The sequence below is a fragment of the Orcinus orca genome, chromosome 16 (assembly GCF_937001465.1).
Source record: "Orcinus orca chromosome 16, mOrcOrc1.1, whole genome shotgun sequence".
NCBI lineage: Eukaryota > Metazoa > Chordata > Mammalia > Artiodactyla > Delphinidae > Orcinus > Orcinus orca.
In genome coordinates this window covers 24,799,205-24,818,046 of record NC_064574.1, presented here as the reverse complement: position 1 = coordinate 24,818,046, position 18,842 = coordinate 24,799,205, and the positions used below count along the sequence as shown (strand labels likewise).

The window sequence follows — 18,842 nt, the reverse complement described above, 5'->3', positions numbered from 1 at the left end:
GAGCTGTGGGCCGGGGAGGGGCCACGGGTGGGATGGGGCTGTGTGTGGTGGGGGCGGGGCCATAGTAGCAGGGGCGGGGCTAGGGCAAGAGGCACAGCTTGGTGGGGACAGAACGGGGGAAGGGGCGGGGCTGTGTGCAGTTGGGGGCGGGGCTGTGTGCAGTGGGGGAGCAGGGCTAGAGGCAGGGTAGGGTGATGTCATGGGCCTGTGGAGGCGGGGCTACTGGCTGGGGCGGGGCTAGAGGTAGGGCTGGAGGTTTGGCTACGACAGTGTAGGGGCGGAGCTGCAGCAGCACAGAGGCTGGGCAATGGGGCTGTGAAGGGGCCACGGGGCTGTGGGCAGGAGTAAGGGCTAGGGCGGGGCTAGGGCGGCCACAAAGGGTGTGGCATCGCACCTTAAGCAGCTCCTTGGGGGATTTTGCAAGGGTCACAGTTTTGCGAGGGCTAGAGCCTGGGGATGGGAACTTGGCCTCCAACAACCTATCTATACACTCTCTCCTCAGACATACTCGGGCCTCTTCTGTGTCACCATCAACCCCTACAAATGGCTCCCGATCTATACAGCCTCTGTGGTAGCCGCTTACAAGGGAAAGCGCCGCTCGGAGGCCCCGCCCCACATATATGCGGTGGCAGATAACGCCTACAATGACATGCTGCGCAGTAAGGGCCGCCTTGACTCCTCTCCCCCACCTGAGGCCCCTCCCCCGGCTCCAGGACCCCCTTCCCTCCACTTGCACTGCCCTCCTTTTGATGCTGCTGGACACTCTAGCATATCCTTCTGTCTCTCTAAGTGGGAGCTGGCCTGAAGTCTGAAGGTCCCACCTGGTCCTTGCCGTTTCTGGCCCTGGGTGGTGGAGGGGCTTCCCCAGCGCCAAGGATACCCAAGGTGTTCCACCTGTGGCTGGTCCCTCACTTTGGCTAACTTGTCTATCTCCTCCCCTTTCTTCCAGACCGAGAGAACCAGTCCATGCTGATCACGTGAGTGTGGGGCTCTGGGGATGGGGTGGGAAATGCTGGCCATCTGGCAGGAAGAGAGTGGAACTAAAATCATTTCCCAAGGTTGAATACAAAGTGCTTAGGGCAGGGGTTTTACCGCCTGGAGTCAGTGTCCCAGGTGAAACTAAATTAGAGCATTTTCTTTGCCCCCTATTCTGGGCAGATGTGTTATGGGTGGTGGGCAGGAAGGGGGTACCAGACTGATCACCAGCCCTGATACCCTCTGTCCCTAGGGCCTGGAATCTTCTCCCACCTTGATCTTTTGGGAGTTCTGATTCTTGCTCAAGGGGAGTGGGGAGACCCCTTTCCTCCTTCTTACCGTCTCCATATTTCTGAATCTTATTTCTAATCCTTTGTTTGCTTTCACTGGTAAGTGGTAGAATTCTTACATACCAAGTTTATATCCAGCCAAGCCAATATGGACATCGTTCGTGTGTGTGTGTGTGTGTGTGTGTGTGTGTGTGTGCGCGCGCGCGCGCAGCCTGCTGGTGAAGATCAAGACCTTTGAAACCAGAAAGACCTGTATTCAAGTTCTCACGGGTCCACTTCCTGCTGGTGTGCTTGGGCCTCTGAGTCTCATCAGAAAAGACAGAACAATCCTACTTACCTACCACACAGAGCTATAGGAGTCAGTGAGTTAATGTCTGTACCTGGCACACAGCAGAAACAGCTACATAACTTCTCTGAGCCGCATTTCCTTATCTATCAAAAGCGGATGATAATGGTGCCTGCCTTACAGGTTTCTGAGGCTTAAATGAGCCAATATAGGTAAAGCACTTGGCCCAGTGTCTGGCAGTAAGTTAGTGTTCAGTAAACAGTGGCATCATAATGTGTTTTCTCATCTCACTGGGATGGTCTGTGTTCGCTTGTTTTGTAAGCAACTCTGAGGGCTAATTTATCTCAGGAGTTTTGAGTTGGGGTGTGGGTCCTGAGTTGGGAGCTGGGTGTGGGGAGGGCAGAGGGGCCCTGCTTGAGGGGTAGGGTGTTGGGGGATGGGAGGAATTAGAGTAGTCAGATGGACATTGGTGACTCATGTTTGTGTCGTCCAAGGGGAGAGTCGGGGGCCGGTAAGACGGTTAACACCAAGCGGGTCATTCAGTACTTTGCCATCGTCGCTGCCCTGGGAGACGGGCTGGGCAAGAAGGCCGTAAGACTCGCCCACGCGGGCGCTGCTCCCTGCTGCTTCTGTTTTTCTTTTCTTTCTTCTCCTTTTTTTTTTCTTCTTTTTTTCTTTTTAAAAAGTTGATTCCCCAGAGCCTCCAGCCCTGCCTGAGCCTCCCACCCTGGTGGCAGACTCTGGCCTGAGCAAGGCTCGACCAGCGAGGCTGTGGCCATTCTCTGTCACATCGTATGACGTGGTCCCAGGCTTGCCTCACTGTTCCCATCTGGAACACGGCGGGTGGGACCACATTGCTATTCCTAAGCATTTTATGTATTTTTTCCCTTGCATCATGACCTTCATATTTTGAAAGAGTTTACCAGGTAGGCTGCTTTTACCAAGAAGTAATTGTTTTCTTAGTTTTCATGCACCAAAGATACAGTTACCTGCTGTTAATCAAACAAGCAGGTTCAGCCAGAGACAAGGGCACCTGGCATTCCCAACAGCCAAAGTTAAGGGGCAGTTTTGCACCCCATGATTTCTTTATGGTTTTTGAAATTTTCTGAAACAATGGGGGAACCAGTTTTTTGTTTTGTTTTCGAGGTACAACTTTCATTCCTAGCGCCAGGGCCAGCTGTTCAGAGCTCTGTGTGTGCTCCCCTACCCCAAAATGGGTTGCCTTTTCTTTCCAGAAACCCAAGGCCTCCTCCTGCACAGCCCCTACTCCTGGTCCTGTTGAGCCTTGCATTTGTTCTGGGACATTTTTCTTTCTTCTTTCCATTTACAGTTTTTTTCTTTTTGCCTCTTCCTATTTTCCCAGTTGATTTTCTTGTGTTTTCTTTTTATTTCAGTTTTGTTTTTTTGGTGTGGTGGTGGTTGTTTTGTTTTTGCTGTTGACTTTTTGGTACTCTTTCCTCCCTCCCCCCCACCCCATTTTCCCAACTCCCAAAGTGTCTCTGAGGATGCTACAGAAAGTCGGGTATTGGTCCAGGAATAGGAATGGAGGGCAGGGAGCTGGCAGGGATGCAGCTGGGAGGGGCGGGGGTAGGGGGCACCTGGGCAGAAAGGAGCCCTGCATTGTGGAGTTGGGGTTGGGGGGAGCTGTCAGGCAGGGGAGGTAGAGAGAAAGGCTGCCTCGCAGGGGCCATGGGTGCTGGTGCTTAAGAGCCTTATCAACCTCCCTCCCCTCGGCCCCCAAATTGACCACATCTCCAAAGAGAGCCGTGTTCAAAAGCCCTGGATATGAATGTGTGGGGCGGAGCTCGGGGGAGGGGCTCCTGCCAGTTCTCTCCTGCCTCTGTCTCCCCAGCAATACCTCAGGGGGATTTTTAAGTCTTGGGCTCCCTGGAGGTGAGTGAATAACCACAGTCCCCTGGCATGGGACAGGTGGCATGGCACCTGTCACTCCAAAATCTATTCCTTCCTTTTTCTCCCTTTTTTCCCAGGCTGCTGGGATCCAGGGTAGGGAAGAGAAAGAAAGGGAAAAGGAGGGAAGACAAGGATGAGGCTAGGAGAGCAACGGGGGGAGGGTCCCCTCCATTCAGTAAGTCCCTCTAGATGAGACATATGGGTGGCTTCGGGCATCATGGAAAGCAGGATGCCTGGGCTCAGTGTCTGCTCTGCCCCTGACTTACTGTGCCATCTGGAGCAGATCACTTTCTTGCTCTGAGTCTTAGTTTCCTCATTTGCAAATTAGGGCTAATAACGTGCACCCGACAGGGCTATTCTGAATAATAGTCGGTGTACAACTGTACGATGAAAATGCACCTCATCACAGTACAGAGGAGTAGTGTGAAGAAGGGAAGTCATAGAGGGAGGGGAGGGGTCAGGAGGTTTGGGCAGGAAGAGGTCTCTTCCAGCCTCAGAGCATCAGGGAAGCCTTCCTAGAGGAAGGGGCATTTGAGCTGGGCTCTAAAGGGGAGTAGACTGTAGTCAGGAACCTCTAGGGCTTGGGGCAGGTCGCTTCCTGGGGCATGGGAAATGAAGTGATACGGAGGAGGCCAGAGACAGGGCTTGGGGGGGCTGTGAATAGGAGACCCCCAGACGCAGCCCCTGCCTCAAGCCCCTGACTAGGGCCATGTTTGCTCTACTTTCTAGCATTTCTCCTTCTAACAGTCCCTGGAGGGTCGGGCATGAGGGGTCGGGGTGGGGGGTACACGTTTGGGTGACTAACGTTCACTGTCCCGCTAGCCACCCACTGCCCGCTCCCGCCTGGTGACACCTCACAGCCTCTAACTTGTCTTCCTTCTCCTCCCGGCAGTTTCTGGCCACGAAGACCAGGGTAGGTATGGGGCTGGTGTGAGTGGGGCAGGCAACAATTATGAGGTCCTAGGGACCCCCCCTCCCCTCCCCTTCCCAACCAGAGGTTGTCTGGGCTGGGCCGAGACCCCGGGACCACGGGCTGACAGAGCCCTTGGCCCGCCACCACCAGGGCACCCTCGAGGATCAAATCATTGAGGCTAACCCTGCCATGGAGGCTTTTGGCAATGCCAAGACCCTGCGGAACGACAACTCGTCCCGCTTCGTGAGTGCTGCAGTGGGAGAGCCGGGTGTGGGTGGAGCCCGGTCTGTCGTGGGGAGACACAAGGTGGTGGGAGCCTTGGACGAATAGGGCAGCGCTGGCTGGGCACCCAACTGAGGCTGCTTTTCTGCCCACAGGGCAAGTTCATCCGCATTCATTTTGGTCCCTCTGGGAAGCTGGCATCCGCGGATATTGACAGCTGTGAGTCTAGGAGAGGATGGGGGAGGGTGAGGATGGGGAAACAGGCCCAGGCCTGAGTCTTTCCGCTCAGACAGACTGAGTGTCTGTCATCAAGTCCTTGGGGCTCCCACCTGTCCCAGTCGCTTCTCTTCATCCCCTGGCTACAGCCCAGCTCAGGCCACCTCACCTCTCACCTGGAACATTCCCCCAGCCCCCATGTAGTCTTCCATTCTCCATTTTTCTGCTGGATCTCCTTTCAGCCAGAGTGATCTTTTCTTAGAGACTAATCTGACCACATCGCATTCCTGCTTAAAAACCTTTTCCAGATCCCATCACCTTAAGATGGAGACCCAAATCTTTATTTGGCCAGTCAGGCTCCTTGTGACTGGGCCCTTCCCCTCACCCACCATCCCAGTCTTTTCTCTGGTGCTCGATAGGGCAGGCCTGTGCCCCTCCTGCCGTGGCCTCATCTCTACACCTCGAGTCCCCATTCTTCCTGGAAGCCTCCCCCAATGCCTCTCTGGGGTCATTGCCCATCCCACCTGACCCAGACCTGCTGCATAGACACCAGGTACCCAGGCTGCATGCATAGAGGGGCCCCCACGCTGACTGCTCTCCATCTTGGGGTGCATGGCCAGATGCTGATGGATAAGCATGGGCAGGTGGTGATAGGCGGGAACGTCATAATTCATGCCCCGACCGACCCATGCACAAACACACAGAGGCTCTGCTCGGTGGACACACTGACACACCAGCAGTGCTCTGGAGGAAAGGAGTGTGGTCTGTGGATGGTGGAGTGAAAGCACAGATGAAAGAATAGACAAATCAAGACCCATACACAGACAGCTACGTTAATACACCCACACACAGAGACACACAGATGTGCAAACATATGCATTCCCACACCGTGACACATGTGCTGATGGAGAGACACCCTTCAGCACATGCTGGCATGTGTGCAGACACGGCACCTCTACACACACCCCGGCCCCTTGCTGACACCTCCTCCCTGCCCCTCAGCCATAGTGGGGTGACCCACTCGGGAAACTAGGCCAGCACCTCCCTTTTCCCCAGATCTCCTGGAGAAGTCAAGGGTGATCTTCCAGCTGCCCGGTGAGCGAGGCTACCACATCTACTACCAGATCCTCTCGGGGAAGAAGCCAGAGCTGCAGGGTGAGGGCCAGCAGCAGATGGGGTTGGAATCAGAGCCCACAGGTCTGGGTGGCAGTTGGGCTGCCCAGCCCTGTTCCGGCCCCCGTCAGATCAGGGCCCTGGGCTACCTGTTCCCCCACTGTTCTGGGGTCTGTGACATCCCTTCTTTCCTAGAGACCCAGAGCCCCTTCTATCCACCCACCCCCTTCCTGGGACTTCCAGTTCTTGCTGAGCCCTCTCCTCCTCATGCTAGGAAATGGGCCCCTTAGCACCATTGCGCTGGCAACGTTGTCTCTCCTGCTGTCCTGACACTAGAGGCCCCACCTAGCACCATTGGGGAGCAATGGCTCTGTCTAGGCCCAGCTCCCCTCTCTTGCAAGCCACTCAAGGGCAGAATCTGGTCCTCACTGGGCCGCAGCACCCAGCACAGGGTCTGGGCCATAGGGGTGGCTTGCGGAATGGTCAAAAGATGAGTGAGACGTAGGGACCGAGGCTCATTTCTCAGAACTGTAAAGAAAGAGAAGCCATGGGTGTGGGAGTCGAGGAGACAAACTCAAGCTACAAAGTCTCGGGAGGGCCCTACACTCTCCTGCCGGGCTGGCTCCCAGGATCCACCACGCTGGGATGGGGAGACGGAGGAGAGCTGGGTGAACACAGCCGACCTGTCCTTCTCCGCCCCGTGTACCCCCAGACATGCTGCTTCTGTCTATGAACCCCTATGACTACCACTTCTGCAGCCAGGGCGTCATCACTGTGGACCACATGAATGACGGGGAGGAGCTCATGGCCACTGACGTATGTGTGTGGTGGGAGGGGAGGAAACCTGGGGGAGCAGGTCCAGTGCCCTTCACTCGGCTGCACCCTGGAGGAGCCCAGACTTCTCTGAGCCTTCCACACCCCACCCCCAGCATGCCATGGACATCCTGGGCTTCAGCGTGGATGAGAAGTGTGCCTGCTACAAGGTCGTGGGGGCCCTCCTGCACTTCGGCAACATGAAATTCAAGCAGAAGCAGCGGGACGAGCAGGCCGAGGCCGACGGCACCGAGAGTGAGGGGCCCTGACCCTGGCCTGACCTGGTCATCCTCTTGACCCTGATCCCAGCATCAGCCTTGTTCACAGCCTTTGACCTCAGTCTTAACCTGGCCCTGATTGTAAACCGTGACTTCTCAATTCCAGACCCTCACCCTCCTGAGCTGTACAGTTCGCTGACCCTGAACTTAACCTCTTCCAACCTCCCTCTCATAACCCTACGTCGAGGCCGGTAGAGCTCCCACGTACCCGTGTTCTTGGCTCCTCCCCCTCATCTCACCCATGTGCCCCGCCAGGTGCTGACAAGGCTGCCTACCTGATGGGGGTCAGCAGTGGAGACCTCCTCAAAGGCCTTCTGCACCCCCGAGTGCGTGTGGGGAACGAGTATGTGACCAAGGGTCAGAGCGTGGAGCAGGTGAGCGGCGGGCAGGCGGGGCCCACCTGGGGACAGCTGGGGCAGGGTCCCCTCCTTGCCAGGTCCCAGAGCAGCCTCCCCGCGCCTCCAGGTGGTGTTTGCCGTGGGGGCTCTGGCCAAGGCCACCTATGACCGGCTGTTCCGGTGGCTGGTGTCACGGATCAACCAGACACTGGACACCAAGTTGCCCCGTCAGTTCTTCATCGGCGTCCTGGACATCGCCGGTTTTGAGATCTTTGAGGTGAGGGCAGGCCTACACCCCCAGGCTCTGTTATCTCTGGGGTGGAGGACCATGGGGGTGGGGATAGGAGCCCTGGGTGTCTGCCTGGAGGCGGGGTGAGCTCCCGCACACCCCTGTTCTCTGTGGGTCTCCTTGTCCCCATCTACAAGGAGGTCTGCTGAGCCGGGCGCCTCCCACTATAGTTTAACAGCTTTGAACAGCTGTGTATCAACTTCACCAACGAGAAGCTGCAGCAGTTCTTCAACCAGCACATGTTTGTGCTCGAGCAGGAGGAGTACAAGCGGGAGGGCATCGACTGGGTCTTCATCGACTTCGGCCTGGACCTGCAGCCCTGCATTGACCTCATCGAGAAGGTGAGGCCCTGGGCCAGGTCACTGCAAGGAAGGGAAGGCATGGGAGCAGTGGGTGAGCAGAAATGAATGCGCACTTGTGTGTGAGCGAGCGTGTGCAAGCCTGCATGTGTGTGTGCATGTATGAGCGTGGCTGTGCACATGTGTGTGTAACGTGTGTATGAATGGAAATGTGTGCATGTGTGTGACTAGGTGTATTGGAGATTGAGTGTGATTGTGTGTTGGTGAGCAGTGTGTGTGTGTGAGCGTGCAACCCAGCACTGTTGCAGCCACAGTTTCTTTGGACCCTCAAAACTGTCCGGAACTACAGGGCAAGGTAGTGTGCGTTTGTTTATTTGTCTATAAAACATTACATACATTTCCCTATTGTACAAAGACTAGAAAGAAAGAAAAATCAAAGAAAAATTGAAAAATCAGAAATAAAGGAGAAAAGATGTGTCCCCCAATCCTACCACAACCTGTTTCCTCCCAGTCCTTTATCCTGGGCATCTCTTTTCTCTTATGAACACAGACGCATTTCTCGTCCTACCTTTTCTCTGGGAGTGTATTTTGAGCATGGTGCTTTGTTGAAGAAGGCACAGTAGTTCGCGCAGCAGATGATTTTCATGCATTTCTGTAATCTCCTACTAGTGGACATTTAGGTGGTTGACAGCTTTTGCTGTTATAACAGCAATGAAAGTATTCATTTCCCCATTTTGCAGGTTAGGAAATTGAGGCTTAGAGAGGTCTAAGGGCCCCATAGCTACTAAGTGAGGAAGCCAGAATTTGAACTCAACTGCCTTTTTTGACTGTACCACGTGTGAGAGTGTGAGACCACGGATGCCGGTTTGAGTTTGCGCACTTCTTACAAGTAAAGAGAACAACTCAGAGCTGCAAGTTCGGCAGAAAGGGCTTGGAAGCCAAACCACAAACTTCCTTTTTTAGAAACAGGGCTCCTGGGTGCAGGTCAGTTCTTCATCCCTCAGGGCAGATGGCTGAGGTTGGAGGGTCTGGGAAAGCTCCCAGAGGGAGGGGCTCCAGGAAGTGGGGATCCAGCCCAGCCTGGATGGGCTGGCTTGATGGAGGCCCTGTCCCCAGCCACTGGGCATCCTGTCCCTTCTGGAGGAGGAGTGTATGTTCCCCAAGGCCTCAGATGCCAGCTTCCAGGCCAAGCTCTATGACAACCACGCGGGGAAGTCGTCCAATTTCCAGCAGCCGCGGCCTGACAAGAAGCGCAAATACCAGGCCCACTTTGAGGTGGTCCACTACGCGGGCGTGGTAGGTGCCTGTTGAAACCCCAGCTCTTGACCTCTCTCCTCCCTCCTCCGGGTTCCCCCACCTCGGTTCAGCCCCCGTCTGGTCTCTGGCAGGTGCCTTACAGCATCGTGGGCTGGCTGGAAAAAAACAAGAATCCACTGAATGAGACGGTGGTCCCCATCTTCCAAAAGTCGCAGAACAAGCTCTTGGCTACTCTCTACGAGAACTATGCTGGCTCCTGCTCTAGTGAGTACAGAGGGATGAGATTCTGTAGGGGACTCACAGGGGGATGTCCCTTGGAGTGACTGGTCCCATGTCTCTCCTAGCCGAGCCCCCCAAGTCTGGGGTGAAAGAGAAGCGTAGGAAGGCAGCATCATTCCAGACGGTGTCCCAGCTACACAAGGTGAGGCCCAGTCTAGGCCTCGTGCAGGCCCGCACCCTGCCGCCTCCACCCCGTCCCGGCTCCCTGCTCTGTCCCCTGCACCCTGGGCGGGCGGCCGTTAAGACTTGCAGTGATGTTTAATTCCTCTCCACGTGAACATCACAGCAAGTCTGTGCTGCTTCCCGTCCCCATGCTGCCTGGGCAGGGTTTGCGGGGGATGGGGCCGGAGCCACGGGGATTGGGTGGGGGAGTGAAGACTTTGGTGATGGTAACGGGGACCCAGTCAAACAGAAGAGGGCAAAGGGTCACAAGGAGCAGAGTGAAAGGGCAGCACTGCAGAGACACGCTTAGGCACCTACTGCGCAGTCCTTAAGGGGCTCATCCACTGCGGTTTCCAATTCTGCTTCTCTGCCCTCTTGTGCTTTCTCCCCTCTCCTCACCCCCAGGAGAACCTCAACAAGCTGATGACCAACCTGCGGGCCACACAGCCCCACTTTGTCCGTTGCATTGTCCCCAATGAGAACAAGACCCCAGGTAGTCACCCCAGGGTGGGTTGGTGGCATGGGGGCACATTAGAGGGAGGGGACAGGGCAGACTGGAAGCTGGGTCTTGCCCCCTCCGCAGGGCCTGCTCAGCCTCAAAGTGAGCCCTGTGCCTGAACTCCTCGTCTTTTCTGGGGCATGAAGTTGTGTCCATTGACCTCTAATCTTTTCCTTTAACCCCCCACCATGTCCAGGAATCATGGATGCCTTCTTGGTGCTACACCAGCTGCGTTGCAATGGGGTTCTGGAGGGGATCCGGATCTGCCGACAAGGATTCCCCAATAGGCTGCTTTACGCTGACTTCCGGCAACGGTGGGTGTCTCCCTGCCCCAGCCCTGGCTCCTCCCCAGCTCCAGCCTGAGGGGGCGGAAGGGCACCGAGGAGGATGCAGGGGGACTGGGGAGGGGGCCAGAAGGTATCCCAGTGGGAGATGCTGATGGCTGAGACCTGGGGGTGGGCGGTGGGCTGGGGGAGAAGTGAACAGGCTCAGGGTGAATACTGGAGGTGCAGCCAACAGGCCTTGCTACTGATGAATTGGATGTGGAATAAGAAAGAAAAAGAAAAGACAAGGGTGACTTCTGGTTATTTGGCCTGAGCAACTGGGGAGTTGGTGGTAGATTTACTGAGAAACCAAGATAGGATTTTTTAAATTTTGTGGGGAAGTAGGAGGAGAGTGGATTGAGCTCTACTTTGAACATGTCAACTTTGAAATGTCTCCAAGCAGGGAATTCCCTGGCCGTCCAGTGGTTCGGACTCCGCGCTCTCACTGCTGAGCGCCTGGGCGTTCGATCCTTAGTCGGGGAACTAAAATCCCACAAGCCACACAGCATGGCCGGAAAAAAAAGAAATGTCTCCAGCAGATAGGAAAGCTGAGGGGGAGATGGGATTTGTTAGTCTGGAGCTCAAGGGTCGGGGGGCAGGCAGAGCTGGAGGTAGATTTGGGAGTTGAATGAGGGTTCACAGGGACTAGACTTTATGTAATGGCTGGCACCAAGTGAGGGCTCAGTCCGTGCTGTTAGCCCCTCTGCCTTCCCTTTATAGGTTTGATTTTTGTCAGGCTGCAATCGTGCACAGTTCCCTCCCCCTTCAGAAGTAACTGGGGCCATCCACGCTGACCGTTATACTTGTGTGTCCATACAAATATTGTACACATGGGTGCACACGCACATGTTCTCTTTGTTTTTCCCTGTAACTCTATGTCTTGGAGATTTGTTCCTTATTAATAGACATAAGTCTGCATCATCATCCTTTTTTTTTTAAATTAAGACTTTCTTTTTTTAGAGCAGTTTTAGGTTCATAGCAAAATTGAGGGGAAGGCACAGAGATTTCCCATAAGCCCCTGCCCCCACACGTGCACAGCCTCCCCCATCATCAGCATCTCCCGCCAAAGCGGGACATTTGTTACAGCTGATGAGCGCACACTGACACATCCTAATCACCCAGAGTCCATAGTTTCCATTACAGTTGGTGTAATGGGACTTGGTGGTGCACATTCTAGGGCTTTGGATAAAGGTAATGACACATGCAGCAGCCATTTTGTTACGGCAGTAAAATATCCCCTAATCCAGTGACCCGTGCTTTGTTCATCAGTCCCTTAGTGAGGGGCCCTTTTGTGTTTCTAGGGTTTTGCCTTCACAGTGTGGTCACGACAGCCTGACCCACACAGCCCTGTACACATGTGCAAGTGTGTCCCCTTTAGAAGTGGGTGTGCCAGAACCCTTGCTCTTGTTGATTAGAATTCTCTCCCAAATGTTTCTTCAGTTTGTGATATGCTGTAACACATCACCTTCTTTACTTTTTTTGGCCTTCTGAAAAAAATGATAAATTATTAAAAATCATAAACTAAAAAATTATAAAAGTGCTGTATGCCTTCTGTAAATGCTGCAGGCTCCTAAAGAACTGAACTCCTGAATGCATTTAAATGCTACCCAAGCTTTTAACGCCGAGGATGCCCAGTCCTCCAGTGTCCCAAGGCCGTCCCCCGCCAGCCTGTTCAGGGGGTGCCCCTCTGGAGCCTCTGCTCCGGCCTCTGAGGGGCCAGCCTCTTCAGTCATCGGCTCCCTGCCCAGCACCCTCCTCTCCAGCCCTTCCCCGCTCCCCCAGGTACCGCATCCTGAACCCCAGTGCCATCCCGGACGACACCTTCATGGACAGCAGGAAGGCCACAGAGAAGCTGCTGGCCTCGCTGAACATCGACCACACCCAGTACCAGTTTGGCCATACCAAGGTCAGGGCACAAGGGAATTAGGGCGCTGGACCGGATGTGGGCAGTCACACGGCAGGGGTCACGCAGGCGACTGAGGGTTACACCTACCCCCCCGCACCCCAGGTGTTCTTCAAGGCTGGGCTTCTAGGCGTCTTGGAGGAGCTTCGTGACCAGCGTCTGGCCAAGGTCCTGACACTGCTGCAGGCACGGAGCCGGGGCCGCCTCATGCGCCTCGAGTACCAGCGCCTGCTTGGAGGCAGGTGGGTGTCGGAAGGGGGTGGGGTGAGGCGGGGGTACAGCCACAGAACCCTCTGAACCCAGACTCTCTGAACCCTGTCACACCGTCCTGTGGGTCAGATTTCACCGTGTGGCTGCCTGCGTGCCTCCCAAGGGGCAAGGCTGTGGTTTGTGCCACGCAGCCCCCAGCTACCACTTCCTCACCTCAGAAGTTGGGGTAAGAGAACCTGCCTGTACTCCAGGCCATCCCAGAGTGTGGCCCGGAGTAGTAATAAGGGCATCTAGCGTTTCCCAAGACTCTTAAGTGCCAAGCCCTAGACAAGATACTTTATTTGAAGTTATCTCGGTGAAAGTACAGGACAGTCCTGAGAGGTAGGTGCCATGATCGTGTCTGTTCACTAGAGGGGGCGTCTGAGCAGAGGGAGCCTGTCTGCTGGCTTGTGGCGGGAGGTGGGAGGCTGGGATGTGAGCCCAGGCAGTCTGACCTTATATAAGAGCCCAGTGGCTTAACCGCCCCTGGTGTCTTCAGGACACTTGCAGGGGCCATTCATGGCTCTTGAGCTCCCACCCCGGGGGCAGACCTGTGTGACCTTGGGCCTCACCCTCAAGTTCGCCTGTAAAGCAGAGGATTAGGACCTACTTGAGAGGCTGTTGGGAAGGTTAACGAGGTCCCACGCTGAAGTGCTCAGTGCAATGTCCGGCCCAGAGTAGGTGCTCAGGGAACAACGGGGCTGTCACTATGAAGGGGGGGCACTGAACCTGCTGGCCACCTGTGGCTGCCCCTCCCCAGGGATGCCCTGTTCACCATCCAGTGGAACATCCGCGCCTTCAACGCCGTCAAGAACTGGTCATGGATGAAGCTCTTTTTCAAGATGAAGCCACTACTACGCTCAGCGCAGGCTGAGGCGGAGCTGGCGGCCCTGCGGGCAGAGCTGCGGGGGCTGCGAGGGGCACTGGCCACCGCCGAGGCCAAGTGCCAGGAGCTGGAGGAGACGCACGTCAGCGTCACCCAGAAGAAGAATGACCTGGCCCTGCAGCTGCAGGCAGTGAGTAGGGGAGGAGCAGGGTTTCTTTCTGCGACTTGGTGCCCCCTGGCCCCCAGCCCCCTCAGAGAACCCCAGGCCGCTCCGAGGAAATGCCATAACCAGATCCCCGGCCAGGGTGGACCTGGCGTGCTCTGGGTGCTCAGGCCTCACCCAGGTCTTTCTTCCTATTCCGGAGGCTCATGGGCTTGTGCCCGTGTGCAGCCTCCCACGTTCCCAACCTCCCCACCCAGTCTATGCATGTGTCCTAATGCTCCCACGCCTTGTGTCCCCGTGGCTTCCTGCAGAGCTACAGTGTAGCCCCAACTCTCCCCTCCTCTCCATCCCCGAGACAGCCGCATGCTCCCTTCTCTGGTTAAGGGCCACGGGAACCCAGGCAGCAGGTAACAGTAACAACCAGAGGGTAGAGATCAAGGGTCCGGATCCTCCCCAAGTCCACAGAGCCATTCCTTCCTTCAGCAAATACTTCGAGTGTCAGGCCCCATGGAAGCTCTGGATATACATTGGTGGGAGAACAGACAGGCCTGTGCTCACAAACTCACCTGCTAGAGCAGGAGACGTTATACAGCCAGGTAGTGAGGAGACAGTGATGGCAGAGAACCTGAGCCCTCCGTGGCCGTGCAGGGCTCTCCCCCCCACCCCCAGCCCTGTGTGGGCAGAGCTGGCAGCTGGCTTCTCTGCTAGAGCCCTTGTTTGGGCCTTACTCTGGGTTGCCCCCAGCCTGTCTAACGTTCCCCTCTTGCTGCCCTGTCCATCCCTCTACCTGAGCCCTTATCCCACCACACTTGAACGCCTTCAAGGCCAAGAGCAGGTCTTCGGTATTCCTTGGTCCCGGAGCCCAACTGAGCGTGTGTCCAGCCTCTGCACAGACAAATGAACTTGCTTTCCGGGGCCTGGCCTGGTGTCCCTGAGCTGCCTTGACCCTGCCCCATTCCCCGTGTCCCCCTCCAGGAGCAGGAAAACCTGGCGGATGCCGAGGAGCGCTGCCACTTGCTCATCAAGTCCAAGGTGCAGCTGGAGGCGAAGGTGAAGGAGCTGAGTGAGCGGCTGGAGGACGAGGAGGAGGTGAATGCTGACCTGGCTGCCCGCCGGCGCAAGCTGGAAGATGAGTGCACAGAGCTCAAGAAGGACACTGATGACCTGGAGCTGACGCTGGCCAAGGCCGAGAAGGAGAAGCAAGCCACGGAGAGTAAGGTGTGGGCCGGGCCGGCTGTGGCCCTGGGCAGGTGTCTTCCTCTCTGTGGGCCTCAATTTCCTCATCTGTCAAATGCTGCTGTTAATAGCAGCACTTCCCTCATTAGGGCGGGTGAGGATTCAGCGTGTAACTAGCCTGTGCTGGGGCTCGCCACAGGGCCTCGCCCGCAGTAGGTACTCAGCAAATGCTAGTGATTGTCATCCACCAGCTCCATGTCCCCCAAGTGCCTTCCCTCACTGAACCCTCCCAAGAGCCCAGGTGGTTCAAAGACTCGGGGTATTGACTCCCTCATACAGGAGGGGAAAGTGGGCCTCAGCAGGGTAAGCCGCTTACTCGGGTTCTCACAGGTGCTCCCCGAGGAAGGCAGGACTAGGAAACAGCTGCTTAAACACCTGTGCATCCCCAAAATAGCTGGTGTCTGTTGATCTCTCACTCTGGGCCGGACACTGTGCACAGGGCTTTGTGAGCATTTGTTCATTAATCCCTCGAGGAGGGTGCTATAATCACCGCTTAAGGGTGAAGAAGTTGAGGCTTAGAATGAAGTGACTCGCCCGAGGTTCCCTGGCTCGAAGGGGACGGTTGCTGTGACATGGTGTGGCGGCCGCTCAGACCAGAGTGCAGGGGAGGCATCCCCGTGGTGACCTTGGCCCTGACACAGGTGAAGAACCTGATGGAGGAGATGGTGGCGCTGGAGGAGTCAGTGGCCCGGCTGACGAAGGAGAAGAAGGCCTTGCAGGAGGCCCACCAGCAGGCCCTGGGCGACCTGCAGGCTGAGGAGGACCGTGTGAGCGCACTGGCCAAGGCCAAGACCCGCCTGGAGCAGCAGGTGGAAGACGTAAGTCGGGGGCACGGCAGCGGCTGTGTGCTGGGGCCAGGACAGCCGGGACGGTGCGGAGCCCACCCACCCCGTCCTGCCCACAGCTGGAGTGCTCCCTGGAGCAAGAGAAGAAGCTGCGCATGGACATGGAGCGGGCCAAACGCAAGCTCGAGGGTGACCTGAAACTGACGCAGGAGTCGGTGACGGATGCTGCCCAGGACAAGCAGCAGCTGGAGGAGAAGCTCCAGAAGTAGGCGTGGTGGGGGGGCCTCAGCCCCGACCTCCTGGCCACAGGGGGCTTCCTGAACCTGCACCCCGCTTCTCACCCACCTGGACTCTAGTCAGTTCTGCATCACAGCAGAGGTTGAACCCTAGGGTGTAGGGGGTCACCAAGGGCCACGATCTAGGGCCGGGCCTTGAGAGGGAACACAGGGATGAGGTCACTTAGGGCTGCTCCGGGTGAGGTGCCTCAGTCAGCGAGTGTGCTGGGGGCGGGTACGGAGGGGCCCCAGGCAGGTGGATGGGAGTTAGGCCCTGGGCCGGCTCATGCCCACCCTGTGACCTCCAGAAAGGACTCCGAGCTGAGTCAGCTGAACCTTCGAGTGGAGGACGAGCAGCTCCTTGGGGCCCAGCTGCAGAAGAAGATCAAGGAGCTGCAGGTGTGCGGGGGACGGGGGTGGGCGGAAACCTGGGTCGGAGGCCCTCAGAGGTGACACTGCCGCCTGCGCATCCCCAGTCTCGGGCGGAGGCGCTGGAAGAGGAGCTGGAGGCCGAGCGGTCAGCCCGGGCCCGCGTAGAGAAGCAGCGGGCAGAAGCAGCCCGGGAGCTGGCGGAGCTGAGCGAGCGGCTGGAGGAGGTGGGCGGCGCGTCCGCGGGGCAGCGCGAGGGCTGCCGGAAGCACGAGGCCGAGCTGGGGCGGCTGAGGCGGGAACTGGAGGAGGCGGCACTGCGGCACGAGGCCACAGTGGCTGCGCTGCGGCGCAAGCAGGCGGAGAGCGCGGCCGAGCTGGGCGAGCAGGCGGACAGTCTGCAACGGGCGCGACAGAAGCTGGAAAAGGAGAAGAGTGAGCTCCGCATGGAGGTGGACGATCTGGGCGCCAGCGTGGAGACTCTGGCCCGTGGCAAGGTGTCTGCCTCCTTCCTGATCCCGACCTCTGACCCGACTCTAGCAGCCTATCCTGACTGAACCCCTTCTGACTCCAGCAGCTGACCCCTGACCACCCGCTGCCAATCTGACTCCATACTAGTCCTGGCCCTACACCCGATCGGGACCCCTGACCCATTCACCTGACACCCAGCCTGAACCCCACACCAGTCCTGACCTCAAACCCTACCTCCTAAACTCTGTGCCCTGACTCCAGGGGATTTTTGACCCAGTATCCAATTCCAACTTCTCAGTCCTTGACCTCTGAATTCTGACCTCATACCTGTCCTGACTCTGTTCCTGTCCTTAATCCCAGCACCCAACCCTGACCCCTGACCTTTGTACCACCTAAGCTTGACAGCTGACCTCTGACCAGTGTCCCCGGCTGACTTCAGACTCTAGTATCCTAACCTCACCTTGACCCACCAGCCTTGGGACTAGTACAGCCCTCTCTCACTTCTGACACTCATCTCTTAAGCCATAGTCCAGCAATAGAATCTCCGACCCTGAACGTGGGGTTCTGTTCTCCCTTTGATTCCTGGGCACGTGTCTAGCCTGCTAGTTCCCGACTCCAGGTTCCCATCTCTGACTGGCAGCCCTAGATCCTGCCCTGTGAGTCACAAACCTTTTCTGATCCCTGACCCCGGATCCCAGGCCAGTGCAGAGAAGCTGTGCCGGGCCTATGAGGATCAGCTAAGCGAGGCCAAGATCAAGGTGGAGGAGCTGCAGCGGCAACTGGCAGATGCCAGCACCCAGCAGGGGCGGCTACAAGCCGAGAGTGGTGAGGCCGGGGGCTTGGCTGGGCCACAGGGGGGCTCGGTGCTGCCCCTCACCCACCTGACCTGCCGGCTCTCCCCTTGGCTTGCAGGGAAGCTGAGCCGACTGCTGGAGGAGAAGGAGTCTCTGATTAGCCAGCTGAGCCGTGGGAAGGCCTTGGCCACCCAGAGCCTGGAGGAACTGCGGCGGCAGCTGGAGGAGGAGAGCAAGGTGGGCCAGCCATTAGCTGCCACAGAGCAGGCGGCGTGGGCACAGGGCCACTGGCCCGGCCCGATGCTGAGGTCACTGGGCTCTCTGCAGGCCAAGAGCACGCTGGCCCATGCCGTGCAGGCTTCGCGGCATGACTGTGACCTCCTGCGGGAGCAGCACGAGGAGGAGGCCGAAGCCCAGGCCGAGCTGCAGCGGCTGCTGTCCAAGGCCAACGCCGAGGTGGCCCAGTGGAGGAGCAAGTACGAGGCAGATGCCATCCAGAGGACCGAGGAACTGGAGGAGGCCAAGTGAGTGCCTTGCGGGCCAGGCCGTCACCACACAGGGACGGCGCCTGCACCTCGAGCTGTCAGGGGTGAGGGGAGATGCAGGGCTCAGCTACGCATCCAGATCCTGTCTGCTCCCGTGGCCTAGAAAGAAGCTGGCACTGCGGCTGCAGGAGGCAGAGGCGGGGGTAGAGGCCGCTCATGCCAAGTGCTCGTCGCTGGAGAAGGCCAAGCTGCGGCTGCAGACAGAGTCGGAGGATGTGACCCTGGAGCTGGAGCGGACGACCTCGGCGGCCGCGGCGCTGGACAAGAAGCAGCGGCACTTGGAGCGGGCGCTGGAGGAGCGGCGGCGGCAGGAGGAGGAGATGCAGCGGGAGCTGGAGGCGGCCCAGAGGGAGGCCCGCAGCCTGGGCACGGAGCTGTTCCGGCTGAGGCACAGCCACGAGGAGGCTCTCGAGGCCCTGGAGACGCTCAGGCGGGAGAACAAGAACCTGCAGGGTACGACCCACCCCAGGGTCAGAGCCGCTCTGGGGTCACTGGGAGTCCCTCAGGGTCACACAGGGTGATGCGGTTGGAGCATGAGCCGTGGGGTGGCCCCTCAGTGCCCTGTCCACTCTGCAGAGGAGATCAGTGACCTCACAGACCAGGTCAGCCTCAGCGGGAAGAGCATCCAGGAGCTGGAGAAAGCCAAGAAGGCACTGGAAGGGGAGAAGAGCGAGCTCCAGGCTGCGCTGGAGGAGGCCGAGGTCAGGGGCGGGGTGGACACTGACCCGCTGCTCCCTGGCCTCCCCTCTCAACACACACGGCC

At 57.6% G+C, this 18,842-nt stretch overlaps 1 protein-coding gene across 9 annotated transcripts in view; it reads left to right on the top strand.

The window, feature by feature from the left end:
* MYH7B (myosin heavy chain 7B) overlaps positions 1-18,842 on the top strand; it is a 41,096-nt gene that overhangs the window by 19,625 nt on the left and 2,629 nt on the right. For 4 of the 9 annotated variants that reach the window (XM_049698879.1, XM_049698881.1, XM_049698880.1 and 1 more), the window contains 30 exons: positions 503-659; positions 950-977; positions 2,046-2,142; positions 4,355-4,375; positions 4,526-4,618; positions 4,753-4,816; positions 5,870-5,968; positions 6,639-6,742; positions 6,856-6,994; positions 7,273-7,391; positions 7,483-7,632; positions 7,815-7,985; positions 9,060-9,239; positions 9,332-9,464; positions 9,545-9,621; positions 10,047-10,134; positions 10,337-10,454; positions 12,246-12,369; positions 12,472-12,608; positions 13,376-13,631; positions 14,580-14,822; positions 15,482-15,658; positions 15,745-15,890; positions 16,209-16,299; positions 16,377-16,766; positions 17,439-17,565; positions 17,653-17,771; positions 17,862-18,058; positions 18,183-18,532; positions 18,656-18,780. In XM_049698879.1, coding sequence (XP_049554836.1) covers positions 503-659; positions 950-977; positions 2,046-2,142; positions 4,355-4,375; positions 4,526-4,618; positions 4,753-4,816; positions 5,870-5,968; positions 6,639-6,742; positions 6,856-6,994; positions 7,273-7,391; positions 7,483-7,632; positions 7,815-7,985; positions 9,060-9,239; positions 9,332-9,464; positions 9,545-9,621; positions 10,047-10,134; positions 10,337-10,454; positions 12,246-12,369; positions 12,472-12,608; positions 13,376-13,631; positions 14,580-14,822; positions 15,482-15,658; positions 15,745-15,890; positions 16,209-16,299; positions 16,377-16,766; positions 17,439-17,565; positions 17,653-17,771; positions 17,862-18,058; positions 18,183-18,532; positions 18,656-18,780 — 4,320 coding nt within the window. Of the gene's footprint in view, positions 1-319; positions 660-718; positions 815-949; positions 978-2,045; positions 2,143-4,354; positions 4,376-4,525; positions 4,619-4,752; positions 4,817-5,869; positions 5,969-6,638; positions 6,743-6,855; positions 6,995-7,272; positions 7,392-7,482; positions 7,633-7,814; positions 7,986-9,059; positions 9,240-9,331; positions 9,465-9,544; positions 9,622-10,046; positions 10,135-10,336; positions 10,455-12,245; positions 12,370-12,471; positions 12,609-13,375; positions 13,632-14,579; positions 14,823-15,481; positions 15,659-15,744; positions 15,891-16,208; positions 16,300-16,376; positions 16,767-17,438; positions 17,566-17,652; positions 17,772-17,861; positions 18,059-18,182; positions 18,533-18,655; positions 18,781-18,842 lie in introns of those variants that run through there. The other 5 variants (XM_049698882.1, XM_049698884.1, XM_049698883.1 and 2 more) reach the window with 5 other exon arrangements.